Genomic DNA, 17500 nt, shown 5'->3' on the forward strand with positions numbered 1-17500 from the left:
CCCTGTCATATGTTATACAACCTAAATTATGTAAGTTTCTTAAAAAACTCCTCTAATCAGAAATTGTATTTTCACTTACAGCTACAACTTTAATTTCTATCTTTATACCCAATCTCTTGTATTTATCTCCTCTCTATAATAAAAAGCAAGTTTCTGGTTTATATATACATATATATATATATATATATATATACATATATATATATATATATATATATACCTCCCCGTATAATAAAAAAAGCAAGTGCCCGGTTTTATCTATCTATCTATCTATCTATCTATCTATATATATATATGTATATATATCCCGTATAATAAAAAAGCAAGTGTCTCGTATATATATATATATATATATATATAAATATATACACACACACACACACATATATATATATATATATATCCACACATTATTTTTTCGGTCGACCTTAGGGGCATTGCCATACTTATAACTTCTCGGTTTCTCCTCGTCCCTCGGAGAAGGGAAGAGGGAGTAGTCATACCCTGGCGAGATGGGTTGTAGTTAGGAATCTGTGTATGTGCATCTATCTACATATTCAGCCATCATTTTTGACGGGTCGCGTACACCAGTGTTCAATAATGACGAACTTCTAAAATACTTTTTCAATACTTTTCAATTTATCCTATCTTTTACATATTCAATTCGCACAATTTAGGTTAATAAATCAAATAACGGATAAACGTGGCATCCATTAAGGCATCTTAATCGAATAACGGACAAACATCCATTGTGGTGTCTTAAAATAGTCCTTATAACCCGTAAATACCAGGTCATGGAATATACACGAAGATACCAGGTCAACCCCATGTCGGGAAAACTCGGAGTTTCTAACAATAATACCCGGAACGTTTTATTCATAAGTTGAACGTCTATTTCGGGATTGCGTTTGGAAGCGAGTTCAACTGAATAATTTTGAGATTTTATTCCCATCTTCGCATCTTCGCTCTTGAATTATTCATATTTGCATTATTCATTACTAACAGATGTGGAAGATGTTTTGTTACTTGTGGATAAACATCTTAGACAGTAGGATAAATAAGGCGGTGAACTTTTAGAAAACAATGTTTGAAATAATTTTTAGAGGTATATGACGCTATTAGAATGGAGAGAGAGAGAGAGAGAGAGAGAGAGAGAGAGAGAGAGAGAGAGAGAGAGAGAGAGAGAGAGAGATGGTAAATGTAGCCCTTGTTAATCTAAGTGTACAGTTTAGAGCGTTGGTCCCAAGGGGTTACCTATGAAGATCCAACACCATTATAATTTTAACGCAACCGAGAGAAACTAAGTATTTTGTTGTGATATTCTTACATCTGGATTCTCATCCTGTATTCAATAAAACAATATCCAACAGATTCTGTAGATTAGAGAACAAAGCCCTGAGAAGGATATTGGGACTTAAATAGCAGGACAGGATTAGAAATGAAACTATAAGAGAGATTACTCGATTGTCATATGTTGAGATCATGGTGAGGGGTAGATGGAGATGGTATGGGCATGCTTTTCGCACTCCCCAAGAGAGATTAGTTCACCAGACTTTCAACTGGGCTCTACAAGGCACTGGAAGAGTTGGAAGACACAGGTCTACATGGCTGAGGATTATGAAGCGTGACGTAGAAGAAGATGAATGAAGAAGTATTGATTTAAAAGCTCAAGAAATATGAACAACTAACTCGAGTCTTTGGGAAGATATAGACATCAATTTCAATTCTTATTACTGCATCTACAAAAATAATGATTTTATAAAGTAAGTGAACTTGACCAAGAAAGTAGACTGAGGTGGTATGGTCATGTCATGAGAAGAGATGAACAGTATATTGGGAGGAGAGGGATGGAGATGGAGGTACAGGGAACGAAAAGGAGAGGGAGACCAAAGCGAAGGTGGGTGGACTGTATCAAGGATGACCTTCGATCAAAGGCATTAACCGGTGATGAGGCGTGGGACAGAGGTAGATGGAGAAAGTTGACCAGAAACATCAACCCCACATAGAAGTGGGAAAAGATGTAGACAAAGAAGAATAACGTAAGTGAACTTGAATGTAATTCTTAATTAATACTGTATCGTATAGATATCTGAATTTCAATTTTCGGGAAATTATTAGGATTCTGAATGTAAAAAGACTTGCTCTCTTGACAACCCTGTAATTTTCAAAATATCTTGATGCCTCTTAAAGGTTTAAAGGTCGCTCATGAATGGCAGGGGCAAGGGACAGTGACAGTGCCGTATCGAGCAGTACAATGCCCTAGATACTGTTCATACATACATATCATCAGCGTCCAAGCCCCCTCTCCACCCAAGATAGGACCAAGGATGGCCAGCCAATGGCTGCTGATGACTCAGCAGATAGAACTATAAGCTCCCCCGAAACCCTCATCCTTAGCTCACAAGGATGATGAGGTTGCAGAGACCAAAGAAACCAATGAGTTTGCGCGGGACTCAAACCGCAGTCTGGCGATCACCAGTCAGGGACGTTACCAAATCAGCCACAACAACTCTTAAGACCTGATTAGCATAATCACACAGCTACATGGAATAAAGGAAACTTAGATTTCTGTCTTTTACAGTTATTCAAATGAATGATACACCAATGGCAATAGTATTATTAACTGTCAAGGCACATAGACTTTTAACATAATCTAAAGTAATTTATCTATAAGATTTTTAATATAATCTAAAGTAGTTTATTTCTATAAGGCTTTCGATTTGAAAGAGTTAAGCTATGTAGGGTCTGGTCTAGGAGTACTGGCTACATCCGGTACATTAGCCCCTAGGGAGACTGAGTGCAGTTCGTAGGTCTATAAAGAAAGGGTTAGAAAAAGGAGGCACCTTCAGAAACCACCTCCTTTATCCTCTACGCCTCTAGGGGGAAAGACATACTACATACATACATAAATGCACACACACCTATATATATATATATATATATATATATATATATATATATATATATATATGGCATGATTAGAAATGAAACTATAAGAGTTTACTCGAGGGCCATATGTAGATGAGATCATGGTGATGGGTAGATGGAGATGGTTTGGGCATGTTCTTCGCACTCCCCAAGAAAGATTAGTTCACCAAACTTTCAAATGGGCTCCACAAGGCAACAGAAGAGTTGGAAGACCCAGGCTTACATGGCTGAGGACTATGAAGCGTGAAGTAGGCGATGATGAATGGAGAAGAATTTATTCAAAAGCTCAAGAGTGGTGATATATAACTGAGGCCCTTTGCATCAATAGGCGTAGGAGGAGGAGATAATGATGATGATAGTATTTTAATATAAACTTTTTTTACCTTTGAAGGGGTGGGTCCTGAGATATATTCATGGAATTTAGGCCTAATAGCCACGAGCTGGTTGGGTAAGAATATTGAACCAAATGTATCATTTTAGCTTCAATCGCGTTTCATTCACGCATTTAAAAACACATAAGACTCGTACACATACATAGAGTTTGGAGAGATAATCATCAATGAGGTGCAACTAAAGATTTGAGAATCCAACAGTTACACTATGTGTAAGCTTAGCTTTGAATATGAAAACAAACGAACGATGGTGAAGCTTCTGGAAAATGACGTGATGGATATGTAGAAAGTTGTTCCGCAAAATCGGGTTATTTGTAATGTTTTTACCATCATTTTAATACTCTATTTCCTGTGATAATATGTATCTTTAAACTAAGATAAATTGCTAGTATTTGCGGATTTCTTGTTATCAAGAAAACTAAAGAACCAATAATTCATAAAGTACGTGCACGCGATCGACAAAGAAACACCAATCTGATATTTGGGGGAAGAAAATCAATAAATCAGTACAAAAAATATATTTCTTTTTTTTCTGTATCGAAGGATACAACACTGGAAATAAAAAATCAACTTGGAAAAAAAGTGAAAACTTCGAATGTTGAAGGGATTAGAAAACATCGTAGTTATAAACAATAGCAAAACCAATCCATTTGGTTTAAAAGGATTTCCTTTCAGGACGGATTTATTTGGAGATTTCAAATCTCTTTTGTGGACAGACGAGGATTACTCAATCAAAAGAAATTGCGAACGCTTTTAAAATCTTGCAACAGCACGAACTGTACGGAAATTTGGATTAGCTTTACGGATTTGGTTCACACGGCTGGGTTGCCTAAGATAAAAATCCGAAAATAGTGAAGATCTGGCAATCTTTTACTATACTCTTTTTTTTTCTAATGAGGCGCATTTGCTCTGACTCGCAGGGGTCCCCTTTTAGCTCGGAAAAGTTTCTTAATAGCTGATTGGTTGGAATTATTTCTTCAAACCAATCACCTGGTAGGAAATTTTTCTGAGTTTAAAGGGCACTCCTGAGAGTCTGTGCATATGTTGACTCGCAGGGGTGCCCTTTTAGCTCGGAAAAGTTTCTTTCTAGCTGATTGGTTAGAATTATTTTGTACAACCAATCACCTAGTAGGAAATTTTTCTAAGCTAAAAGGGCACTCCTGAGAGTCTGTGTATATGCTGACTCGCTGGGGTGTCCTTCAAGCTCGGAAAAGTTTCCTACTACATGATTGGTTAGAATTATTTTGTCCAACTAATCAGCTAGTATGAATCTTTACCGAGTTAAAAGGGCACCCCTGAGAGTCAGTGCAAATGCTGACTCGCAATGGTGCCCTTTTAGCTCGGAAAAGTTTCCTAATCGCTGATTGGTTGGAATTATTTTGCCCAATTAATCAGCTATTATGAATCTTTACAGAGTTAAAAGGGCACTACTGCGAGTCTGTGCAAATGCTGACTCGCAGTGGTGCCCTTTTAGCTCGGAAAAGTTTCCTACTAGCTGATTGGTTGGAATTAGTTTGTCCAACCAATCAGCTAGTAGGAATGATTTTCGAACTAATGGACACTCCTGCAAGTCTGTGCAAATGCTGACTCGCAGGGGTTCCCTTTTAGCTCGGAAACGTTTCCTACTAGCTGATTGGTTAGAATTATTTTGTCTAACCAATCAGCTAAAAGGAATCTTTTCCGAGTTAAAAGGGCACTCCTGGGAGTCAAGTGTAAATGCACCTCATTAAAAAAAAATTAGTATAGTCCATCGGTTACAAGATATACCATTATATAAAAGTGTCCAACGCCTTCACAAGTTTCTGCCATGTAAGTTGCATGCAAAATTTTCCTTGCAATATGGAAACATTGTTGTTTTCCTCCTTTCGATAACTACCGTAAATAAAATGAGTAATCATTTTTGGATTCCCATTTCGGTTGCTAATTATTTGTTTGCTTTTAGAAACCAAATGATTAATAACTCGTTCATAATCTTTAGATTTTTCTTTTATTTAGGCTTCAGGAAAGGGTTCATTATCTATTTCTGTAGAGATACTGAGGAATATATACTGTATTTATGTACACATAAACATGCATACACACACATATATATATATATATAAATATATATATATATATATATATATATATATATATATATATATATATATATATAGACATATATATATATATATATATATATATATATATATATATATATATATATATATATATATACACATTAAACGCTTGTGTGTACTTAACTATACCAATTTCACCATAGAAACTTTTCCTTGAAGTTCTTTACGGGTGGGGTTGCTAGCCCCATGCCCCCTTTCTTGACTCAACCAAAGCCTCATAGCTGGGTGGACATGGGTTCGAGAGTAAGGGACAGCAAGCGGTCCCAGCTATTCGCTGTTTTGATACTCAAACACTCGGTTAAAGAGCTAACAGTAACATCCCGTTATCAGAGGATAATATATACGTGTTTCAGTGGATTCTATCAAACCTGAGCAAGGCTTGCACCCTTTATTGGAGGCTAATGGTGATACCAACTGAGTTACGACTCGGTTTATATGTAATCCTTTATGGAAAGGGATACCTTTTGCGTATCATCATGATCAACGAAGCTGTACTAGTTAGAACCACCCATACTAGGTTGGTTTGCTGTTAGCGATCAGACAAAGATTTCACACCATCACCAATCCACACTGGCCATCGTGATGAAAACTGGCCAAACTGCCAGACATGAATTGATATGTCTGAAGCTTTTGTCCTTCAGTGGACTAGAAACGACTGCATTTGTTGTTAGGTATATATATATATATATATATATATATATATATATATATATATATATATATATATATATATATATACATATATATATATATATATATATATATATATATATATATATATATATATATATATATATGGATAAATATCAACACAACATCGTGCTCAATTAGAAATAAATTTCTACCTCATACTTGGGATCGAACGCTAGCCCCTTCTAATGAAAGGCCAGGTCGCTTCCAACCATGCTACGAGTGTGTGTATGTATGTAACCATAGAATCGGAAGGAGAAAAAGACATCTGAAACCTGTAGATTTATTTTCAACAGCTATACACAAACCAGAGGGACTCCTTCTCGAGGAGTCATAATCATCATGAATGAAATATGTAATGTACATATAAAGTTCACAGGCCTCTAACGGCCTTTTGATAATCTTTACAAAATATCACCAAATTCTATTTATCAAAACCTTTCGCTCTTTTCTTCCTTTTAATTACAACTATCCTCATCTACGTTAAATTAATTGGAACACTAAAAGTAGTGATAAACAAGAGATCAATAATTGATAAAATACATGAAATAAAGATGGTTTACAAGGGAGATGTCACCGTTTTCTTTTCCTTTAAGTTTCTCAAGCTGAAACAGGATGAAGAAGAAAAGTGTTTGGAGGAGAAAAGTACTTGGAGAGTGGAGAAAAGTGTTAGGGAGAAAAGTGTGGATGGAAAAAAAAGTGCATGGAGAGAAGAGAAAAGTGCATGGAGAGCGGAGAAAAATGTTAGAAGGGAGGAGAAAAGTGCTTGGAGAGAAGAGAAAAGTGTTAGGGAGATAAGTATGGATGGATGAGAAAAGTGCTTGGAGAGCGGAGAAAAATGTTAGGAGGGAGGAAAAAAGTATGGATGGAGGAGAAAAGTGCTTGGAGAGAAGAGAAAAGTTCTTGAAAGGAGGAGATAAGTCCTTAAAGGGAGGAGAAAAGTTTGGAAGGAGGAGAAAAGTGCTTGACCGGAAGAGTAGAGTTCTTGGGAGAAGAAATGTGCTTCGAGGGAGGAGAAAAGTGTTTGGAAGGAGGAGAAAAGTGCTTGGAGTGAGGAGAAAAACGTTTGGAGGAAGGAGAAAATTTTTGAGGAAGGAGACAAGTGCTTGTAGGGAGGAGAAAAGTACTTGGAGGGAAGAGGAAAGTGTTTGGAGGGAGGAGAAAAGTTTAGAGGGAGGAGAAAAGTGCTTTGGAGAAAATATTTGCTTGGAAGGAGAAGATAAGTGTTTGGAGGGAGAACAAAAGTATTTGGAGGAAGGAGAAAAGTGTTTGGTGGATGAAGATTAGTCCTTCGAGGGAGAAAGAGGGAGAATACACTTCCTTTGGCCCAATTGGGTATGTGGCTGGATTTATTCATAAAAAAAAAAAAAAATCATGGAAAAAGTGACTGTTTCTTTGAAATGTAAGATTTGACTTACATTCACCAAGTCATCTTTGATCAAACATGTATTTTCGGCATTAATGACCCGAGTCTTCTTGACGCCTGCTTTGTATAAGCTAGGTTTGAATGACGTCATAATTCCTCGTATGTTTAAGAGTATGTCATTCATAAATATGGCAATGAATATTAATTTCTCATAAAAGTTCTATTTTATGAGTTACAAATGGATAATCTTAGCTGGGGTGGTCCTTCATATTTCATTGGTGTTACAAATTGAAAGTCTGAGCTCAGGTGGTCCACATTTCATTGGAGTTACAAATTGAAAGTCTGAGTTCTGGTGGTTCTCAATATTTCATTGGAGTTACAAATAGAAAGTCTGAGCTCAGGTGGTCCTCCATATTCCATTGGAGTTGCATATTGAAAGTCTGAGCTCAGGTAGTCCTCTATATTTCATTTGAGTTGCAAATCGAAAGTCTGAGCTGAGGTGGTCCTCCATATTTCATTGGAGTTACAAATTGAAAGTCTGAGCTCTGGTGGTCCTCCACATTTCATTGGAGTTACAAATTGAAAGTCTGAGTTCTGGTGGTTCTCAATATTTCATTAGAGTTACAAATTGAAAGTCTGAGCTCAGGTAGTCCTCTATATTTCATTAGAGTTGCAAATCGAAAGTCTGAGCTGAGGTGGTCCTCTATATTTCCTTGGAGTTACAAATTGAAAGTCTGAGCTAAGGTGGTCCTCTATATTTCCTTGGAGTTACAAATTGAAAGTCTGAACTCAGGTGGCTCTCCATATTTCACTGGTGTTACAAATTGAAAGTCTGAGCTCTGGTGGTCTGTGAGTTGCAAATCGAAAGTCTGAGCTGAGGTGACCCTCCATATTTCATTGGAGTTACAAATTGAAAGTCTGAACTCAGGTGGTCCTCTACATTTCCTTGGAGTTACAAATTGAAAATCTGAGTTGAAGTGGTCCTCTATATTTCATTTGAGTTGCAAATTGAAAGTCTGAGCTGAGGTGACCCTCCATATTTCATTGGAGTTACAAATAGAAAATCTGAGCTAGGGTGGTCCTCCAAATTCCATTGCAGTTCTAAATTGAAAATCTGAGCTGTGGTGATTCTCAATATTTCATTGCAGCTATAAACTGAAAGTCTGAGCTCAGGTGGTCCTCCACATTTCATTGGAGTTACAAATTGAAAATCTGAATTGAAGTGGTCCTCCATATTTTATTGGAGTTACAATTTGAAAGTCTGAGCTCAGGTGGTTTTCCACATTTCATAGGAGTTACAAAATGAAAGTCTGAGCTCTGGTGGTTCTCAATTTTTCATTGGAGCTACAAATAGAAAATCTGATCTCTGGTGGTCCTCCATATTTCATTGGAGCTACAAATTAAAAATCTGAGCTGAAGTGGTCCTCTATATTTCCTTGGAGTTATAAATTGAAAATCTGAGTTGAAGTGGTCTTCCATATTCCATTGGAGTTGCAAATTGAAAATATGATCTTGGGTGGTCCTCCTTGTTTCATTGGAGTTACATATATCGAAAGTGAGCTGAGGTGATCCTCCATATTTCATTGGAGTTACAAATAGAAAATATGAGCTTGGGTGGTCCTCCATATTTCATTGGAGTTACAAATTGAAAGTCTGAGCTCAGGTGGTCCACAATTCATTGGAGTTACAAATTGAAAGTCTGAGTTCTGGTGGTTCTCAATATTTCATTAGAGTTACAAATTGAAAGTCTGAGCTCAGGTAGTCCTCTATATTTCATTTGAGTTGCAAATCGAAAGTCTGAGTTGAGGTGGTCCTCTATATTTCCTTGGAGTTACAAATAGAAAATCTGAACTAGGGTGGTCCTCTATATTCCATTGCAGTTCTAAATTGAAAATCTGAGCTGTGGTGGTTCTCAATATTTCATTGCAGCTATAAATTGAAAGTCTGAGCTCAGGTGGTCCTCCACATTTCATTGGAGTTACAAATTGAAAATCTGAGTTGAAGTGGTCTTCCATATTCCATTGGAGTTGCAAATTGAAAGTCTGAGCTGAGGTGACCCTCCATATTTCATTGGAGTTACAAATAGAAAATATGAGCTTGGGTGGTCCTCCTTGTTTCATTGGAGTTACATATATCAAAAGTCTGAGCTGAGGTGATCCTTCATATTTCATTGGAGTTACAAATTGAAAGTCTGTTCTCAGGTGGTCCTCCATATTTAATTGGAGTTACAAATTGAAAGTCTGAGCTGAGGTGGTCCTCTATATTTCATTGTACAGTTCATATCATTTGTAAATAGACGGGGAAAAGGATAAGAGGTCGAACAACAACTCTAACATTAAAAATCCACATAAACAGTTATTAAAAAAATCTCCTTCGCATATTTAATCCCAACAATTCCCCAAAACTACAGCTGGAAGTATGTTCTATAACTCACTACGTCAAACGCGCATCTCTTCTACAAAAACCCACGAGGAGAAATCCTTCAGTACATACAGTTTTATCTCTGCCAATGGATACATCTGTTTATACATCAAATACAACAACACCAGTAACAACGAGTAGCTTGAGAGCTACATTAGACCAGTCAGAGATCCCAAAAGCAATTTGGTGTATTTAAGACTCTTGAAAATTGACGAGACGTCAAATATAGCAAATGAAGATCTTTGTACAGAAGGTCCCCGACTTACGAACATTCGGAGATACGAACTCAAATTCAACTGAAATCATAAATATCAGATATTGTATCAATAGTTCATAATGAAATGTAATTAAGCAATATCAGATGATTTAATGCAGTAAGGAAGGCAATATATGCAATATGAAACTGGACTAACGGTTGACTTTAGCAACTGAAAATTTGTAAGCATGTAAGTTAGGACAAAAATCAACAAAATTGAACTTACAAACAGCTTCCTGGAACCTATTAAATTTATTACAAACAGCTTCCTGGAACCTATTAAGTTTATTACCAACAGCTTCCTGGAACCTATTAAGTTTATTACAAACAGCTTCCTGGAACCTATTAAGTTCATTACAAACAGCTTCCTGGAACCTATGAAGTTTATTACAAACAGCTTCCTGGAACCTATTAAGTTTATTACAAACAGCTTCCTGGAACCTATTAAGTTTATTACAAACAGCTTCCTGGAACCTATTAAATTTATTACAAACAGCTTCCTGGAACCTATTAAGTTTATTACAAACAGCTTCCTGGAACCTATTAAATTTATTACAAACAGCTTCCTGGAACCTATTAAGTTTATTACAAACAGCTTACAGGAACCTATTAAATCTATTACAAACAGCTTCCTGGAACCTATTAAGTTTATTACAAACAGCTTACAGGAACCTATTAAATCTATTACAAACAGCTTCCTGGAACCTATTAAGTTTATTACAAACAGCTTACAGGAACCTATTAAATCTATTACAAACAGCTTCCTGGAACCTATTAAATTGATTACAAACAGCTTCCTGGAACCTATTAAGTTTATTACGAACAGCTTCCTGGAACCTATTAAGTTGATTACAAACAGCTTCCTGGAACCTATTAAGTTGATTACAAACAGCTTCCTGGAACCTATTAAGTTGATTACAAACAGCTTCCTGGAACCCATTAAGTTTATAAGTCGAGGACTTTCTGTATTCTTAAATGCCATCTGACCATTCACAGAATGTGCCATTATGTATGTATATATGTGTACAGCGCGGGGGGTGGGGGGGGGGGAGTCTATACACTTACTGGTGGATTGTTAGGTGATCTCTGACTATTCATTGAATGTGCCTTGCAAGACATACTTAGATTATACACGTATTACTCCGGTAAAGTCTGTATACTTGACAGTTCCTGTCAAGTAAAATAACGCTACATACACCACTCGCATACATCCCACGACTGACTCCTAAGATTTCCAGACATTGGGTGTAAAGGAAAACAGTAATTTTTTCACTACATAATACATTACTCCGTAACTGTTTCATTTTTTTCATACATTCATACAAATTGATATATTTCAAACAGATAAGTAAAGAATAATCATGACTGATAACTTGATATAGCAAAGAATAAGTATGAAAACTTAATATAGCAAAGAATAAGTATGACTGACCACTTAACATAGCAAAGAATAAATATGGCTGACAATTTAAAATATCCAAACAGGCAAGCATAGAATAAATATGACTGACAACTTAACACAACAAAGAATAAGAATGACTGACAACTTGATATAGCAAAGAATAAGTATGAATGATCACTAAAAATATCCAAAGAGGCAAGCAAAGAATAAATATGACTGACAACCTAACATTGCAAAGAATAAGTATGACTGACAACTTAATATATACAAACAGGCAAGCAAAGAATAAATATGACTGACAACCTAACATTGCAAAGAATAAGTATGACTGACAACTTAATATATACAAACAGGCAAGCAAAGAATAAGTATGATTGGCAACTTGATATAGGAAAGATAAAGTATGAAAACTTAATATAGCAAAGAATAAGTATGAAAACTTAATATAGCAAAGAATAAGTATGACTGACCACTTAATATATCAAAGAATAAGTATGACTAGCAACTCAATATAGCAAAGAATAAGTATGACTGAGCACTTAGAATATCCAAAAAGGCAAGCAAAAAATGAGTCTGACTGTCGACGCTACAAACTGAAGAGTAAAATTCAACAAATATAAACAAAAACCAGGAAACTCAATATAAAAAAAGAGAAAAATATATAAATCTAAAGTTCTTGAAGCAAAGGGGAACTTTCAAATGATTCTGCAAGATGAAAGATAGAATTTATATTGGCGAATGATGTTGAAACATAATGACAGAACTCCACAAGATGATCTAGTAAACAGGAAAGGTTATTGAATGTTTCATCTTGTAAGGTGAACGATTGGGCATTCTCTTATTAAAAAGATGACCAAAAGGAAAGCTACATATTAAAAAAGAAATAAACAAAGAGAGAAATAAAAATATAAGGATGAAAAAAAGGTTCATGGTAAGTTTTGAGAGGAATAGATTTCAAAAGAACTTGCATTATACCCAAATCATTCTAATTTCCATACAATAGGCATTCATTATATTTCTTGAATCTTCATTAAATTTCTTGAATCTTCATTATATTTCTTTAATTAAATATACCAACAATGAATTCATACATACGTGAGGGGTATAATTATGCAGTTATGTACATATACAGCCATAGATTATTCATGAACATATAGAATATATATAAGTGGCATTTTTCATTTCCAATAGATTTCGTTTTTTTTTTTATCATTCATTCTGGACGTTTTTCCAATATGAGAAAAACGAAATTCACTTTCGATCACAGGCAAAATTCAGCCCCCAAAAAACTATAGTCTAAAAATACATTACACTTTTTTCGAAATTGTTTCTTCAACAAATGATTCGACAATTTTATTTCTTAACTAATACACATTTTTTGTGTGTGTAAATTTTCGTGTATGTTACTGTATACACAAACACAAATTCTCACATGCATGTTTTGCAAACGAGCATACATACAAACTATATACTGTATATATATATATATATATATATATATATATATATATATATATACATATATTTATATATATATTTATATATATATTTATATATATATATTATATATATATATATATACATACACACACACACATATATATATATATATTTATATATATATATATATATATATATATATATATAAATATAAATATATATATATATATATATATAATTTATATATATATATGTATGTATGTATATAAAAAATATATACATATATATATATATATATATATATATATATATATATATATATATATATATATATATATATACATATAAATGGGGCACAAAAATTAATACTAATAACAACTAGTTAATATGAATCTAGTTCATCATAGACACCTTTAAAGTATATTCTAGATATGAATTCTTTTCTTTTTTTCTACCGTATTCTAATAAGCGTCGATAGACAAAGTCTGTTTATCTTCATTACATCACTTAAAACTAACAAAGCTTCTAGTTATAGGTACCGTCATTTCCTGCGTGTCTATAATGTCTGAAATATATCCAAAATCCAAAAAGTTTGAAACCCCAAAAATGATTTCCGATTTCAACAACAGAAGGAATCAAATCGCACGATTTCAGTAAAGATATTTTTATAACGTCAGTAATTTTTCTATTTTATTAGCTGTTATGAAACTTCATATGGTAAATTCCCATTAACTAAAGAAACTAATTGTCTCTTGAAATGTGAATCTCCAATCTCATTAGCTTCCCATTCTAAAGATCAGATGTATACTGAGTTAAATCACACGATTTTAGTAAAGATTTTTTTAAAGCATCAGCATCTTTTCTATCTATTTAACTGTCATGAACCTTCAAATGGTAAATTCCCATTAACTAAAGAGACTAATTGTCTCTTGAAATGTGAATCTCCAATTTCATCAGCTCCCCTTTCTAAAGATCAGATGTATACTGAGCTAAATCACACGATTTTAAGATCTTTTTTTAAAGCATCAGGAGTTTGTTTATTTTTTAACTGTTGTGAACCTTCAAATAGTAAATTGTCAATAAAACTATAGAATCGAACTGTCTCTTGAAACGTAAGCCTCCATTTGACCTATTATAGCCAAGCAATCCCCTCAGCTTCCTCTTCTAGAGATAAAATGGCCTCAAGTCATTGCTGAGGTCAGATAGATACTCTGAGGCCATTACTAAGGTCAAATAGATCCTCCGAGGTCATTGCTGAGATCAGATGTATTCAGAGATCATTGGTGTTGGCTAGATAGACCGTCTGAGGTCATTGCTGAGGTCAGATGTATTCAGAGGTCATTGGTGTTGGTTAGATAGACCCTCTGAGGTCATTGCTGAGGTCAGATGTATTCAGAGGTCATTTTAGTTAGTCAGATAGATCCTCTGAGGTCAGTGTTGGAGTCAGATGTATTCAGAGGTCATTGCTGTTGGTCTGAGTAGGACCCAGAGAGGTCCTGCCTCAATCCCGCGTCGTGGGATGACAAGGGGGAGTAGGAGACGGGGGGTCCTTGTGTGCGTTCCAAAGACATCCTATAGTCGGACCTGGGGTGGTAGGGATGCAAGTCCGACGGGAGATGCTGACCACCGTGAGATGAGGTCGATCTATGGCTTCTGTTGCTGAAACGAAGGTATCCTTCCAGGCGGTCCTTGGTAGACCTGGAATGCACATAAGTACATTTTAATGTTTACCACATTTTTTGATAAAATGGTAATATTTATGAGAGGACTAGGTAGGTAGGTGACTGTTGCAAAACACAGTCTGTTACAAAACTAAATTGTAATTGGGTGACTGTTGAAAAGAAAACACAGTCTGTTACAAAAATAAATTTTAATTGGGTGACTGTTGAAAAATACAGTCTGTTACAAAAAATAAATTGTAAAAAAGAAAAGGGGGTGACTGTTGAAAAACATAGTCTGTTACAAAAATAAAATTGTAATTGGGCAACTGTTGAAAAACACAGTCTGTTACAAAAATAAATTGTAAAAAAGAAAGGGGGTGACTGTTAAAAAACATAATCTGTTACAAAATAATTTGTAAAAAGAAAAAAAAGGGATGGCTTAAACGAGGTTAAATAAAGAAAATAAAACCAACAGAAAACAAACTTTTCAATAAAGTTTGCAGGGATGGTTAAATGAAGTGGAACGAATTAGAGAGAGTAAACTCATTACACAGTCCGTTACAAAAATAATTTGTAAAAAGAAACAAAAATGAATGGCTTAAATTAATAAGGCTGAAGAAAATATAACCAACAGAAAAAAACTTTTTAATAAAGTTTGACAGGTTGGTTAAATGATGAGGAGCGAATTAGAGAAAGTAAACTCATAACAAGTGTTACGAAAATAATTTGTAAAAAAAAAAAAAAAAAAAAAAGAAAAAAAAAAAAAAAAAAAAAAAAAAAAAGGCTCGTTTAAAAAGGCCGAAGGGGAAATATAACCAACAGAAAACCAACTCTTTAATAAAGTTTGACAGGTTGGTTGAATGATGTGGAACGAATTAGAGAAAGTAAACCCATAACAAGTGTTACGAAAAAAAAATGGATGGCTTAATAAAGGCCAAAGCATCAAAGAAAACCAAAAGAATATTCAATCAAGTTTGTAAGGATGGTTAAATAATGTGGAAAAAATAATAGAAAGTAAAATTTGTAGAAAGAATAGAAATGGATGGCTTTTAAAAAAGGCTGAAAATAAAACCAACTGAAAAACTTTTCATTAATGTTTGCGAGGGTGGTTGAATGATGTGGAACGAATAAGAAAAAATGAACATATAAAAAAAATAAGCAAATAAGGAACGATAACAAAGACAGATGCTTTGTAAACCGGGTGTTACAAAGGAAAAGTCTTGAGGAAGACAATTGTGAGTGTACAACAACTTTTTCCATTTCCTGTGAATTCATACTTAAATCATTACCAAATGAGGAAAAACCAAATATTCCTGTAAATTAATTACCGAATCATTATCATATCATAGAAAAACAAAAGATACATGTAAATTCATACTTGAATCATTACCAAATGAAGAAAAAACCAAGATTCATGTTAATTCATACTCGAATCATTACCAAATGAGGAAAAACCAAATATTCCTGTAAATTAATTATCGAATCATTACCATATCATAGAAAAAAAAAGATTCATGTTAATTCTTACTCAAATCATTACCAATTCATAAAAAAACAAAATATTCTAATTCATACTCGAATCATTACCAAATGAGGAAAAACCTAATATTCATGCAAATTAATTACCGAATCATTACCATATCATAGAAAAACAAAAGATACATGTAAATTCATACTTGAATCATTACCAAATCACAGGAAAACGAGATTCATTTAAATTCATACTCGAATCATTACCAAATGAGGAAAAAACAAAGACTCATGTAAATTCATACTCGAATCATTACCAAATGAGGAAAAAACAAAGATTCATGTAAATTCATACTCGAATCATTACCAAATGAGGAAAAAACAAAGATTCATGTAAATTCATTCTCGAATCATTACCAAATGAGGAAAAAACAAAGATTCATGTAAATTCATACTCGAATCATTATCAAATGAGGAAAAAACAAAGATTCATGTAAATTCATACTCGAATCATCACCAAATGAGGAAAAAACAAAGATTCATGTAAATTCATACTCGAATCATTATCAAATGAGGAAAAAACAAAGATTCATGTAAATTCATACTCGAATCATCACCAAATGAGGAAAAAACAAAGATTCATGTAAATTCATACTCGAATCATTACCAAATGAGGATAAAACAAAGATTTATGCAAATTCATGCTCGAATCATTACCAAATGAGTAAAAACCAAATATTCATGTAAATTAATTATTGATTCATTACCAAATCATAGAAAACAAGTTTCATGCAAATTCATAATCGAATCATTACCAAGTCATATAACAGCAAAAGCTTCAGGGAAATTCATACTCGAATCATTACCAAGTCACAGGAAAACAAGATTCATGCAAATTCATGCTCCAATCATTACCAAAAGAGGAAGAACCAAAGATTCATGGAAATTAATCATCGAATCATTACCAAATCAAAGGAAACCAAGGATCCTGAAATTTAATACACGAATCATTATCAAATCATAGAAATAAACAAAGATTCCGTTAAATTTATACTCGAATCATTACCAAATGAGGAGAGTAAAAGTGACCAGTGATTATTAGTAGATTTTTTTAGACCTGCAACAAATTCCCTAAGAAAATATTCATAAATGTCAATACATATACTAAAATATACTAGGGAAAATGTATGGGCACACTGCCTTCGTATCCTTTCAATTTATCGAAAGGAGAAGTAGTGGGATTGATATTGATTTAAGGAATTTGGGCGGGGTGGGGCCCGGGGGAACCACTCAGTGACAAGATGAACTTAGGTGTAAAAAAAAAAAAAAAACTCTAGTTTCAATATGAGGTAAA

The 17500-nt window shown here is 34.2% G+C and overlaps 2 protein-coding genes across 2 annotated transcripts in view; both read right to left on the reverse strand.

Annotated features, from left to right (window-relative positions):
• Window positions 1-10325: 10325 nt before the first annotated feature.
• Window positions 10326-11292, reverse strand: LOC137617731 (uncharacterized). The gene is made up of 3 exons (XM_068347728.1): window positions 11239-11292; window positions 10906-11102; window positions 10326-10647 (listed from the first exon to the last, which is right to left on the reverse strand). The coding sequence occupies exons 1-3, from the start codon at window positions 11290-11292 to the stop codon at window positions 10326-10328; spliced, it is 573 nt and encodes a 190-aa protein (XP_068203829.1).
• A 3000-nt stretch (window positions 11293-14292) lies between these two features.
• LOC137617732 (uncharacterized) overlaps window positions 14293-17500 on the reverse strand; it is a 361612-nt gene continuing 358404 nt past the window's right edge. The window contains exon 9 of the mRNA XM_068347729.1: window positions 14293-14713. Within this exon, the coding sequence (XP_068203830.1) occupies window positions 14476-14713 (238 nt within the window). The 3' untranslated portion in view covers window positions 14293-14475. The remainder of the gene's footprint in view (window positions 14714-17500) is intronic.

Source organism: Palaemon carinicauda, chromosome 23, assembly GCF_036898095.1.
Source record: "Palaemon carinicauda isolate YSFRI2023 chromosome 23, ASM3689809v2, whole genome shotgun sequence".
Taxonomy (NCBI): Eukaryota; Metazoa; Arthropoda; class Malacostraca; order Decapoda; family Palaemonidae; genus Palaemon; species Palaemon carinicauda.

Bases quoted from the DNA above. Each gene is read 5' to 3' on its own strand.
- LOC137617731 (XM_068347728.1), bottom strand. From the start codon at position 11,292: ATGTCTTGCAAGGCACATTCAATGAATAGTCAGAGATCACCTAACAAT. The intron at 11,103-11,238 runs GTAAGTGTATAG...AATGGGTTCCAG, and splicing joins GATCACCTAACAATCCACCA to GAAGCTGTTTGTAATCAACT. The intron at 10,648-10,905 runs GTAAGCTGTTTG...TAAATTTAATAG, and splicing joins AATAGATTTAATAGGTTCCT to GTTCCAGGAAGCTGTTTGTA.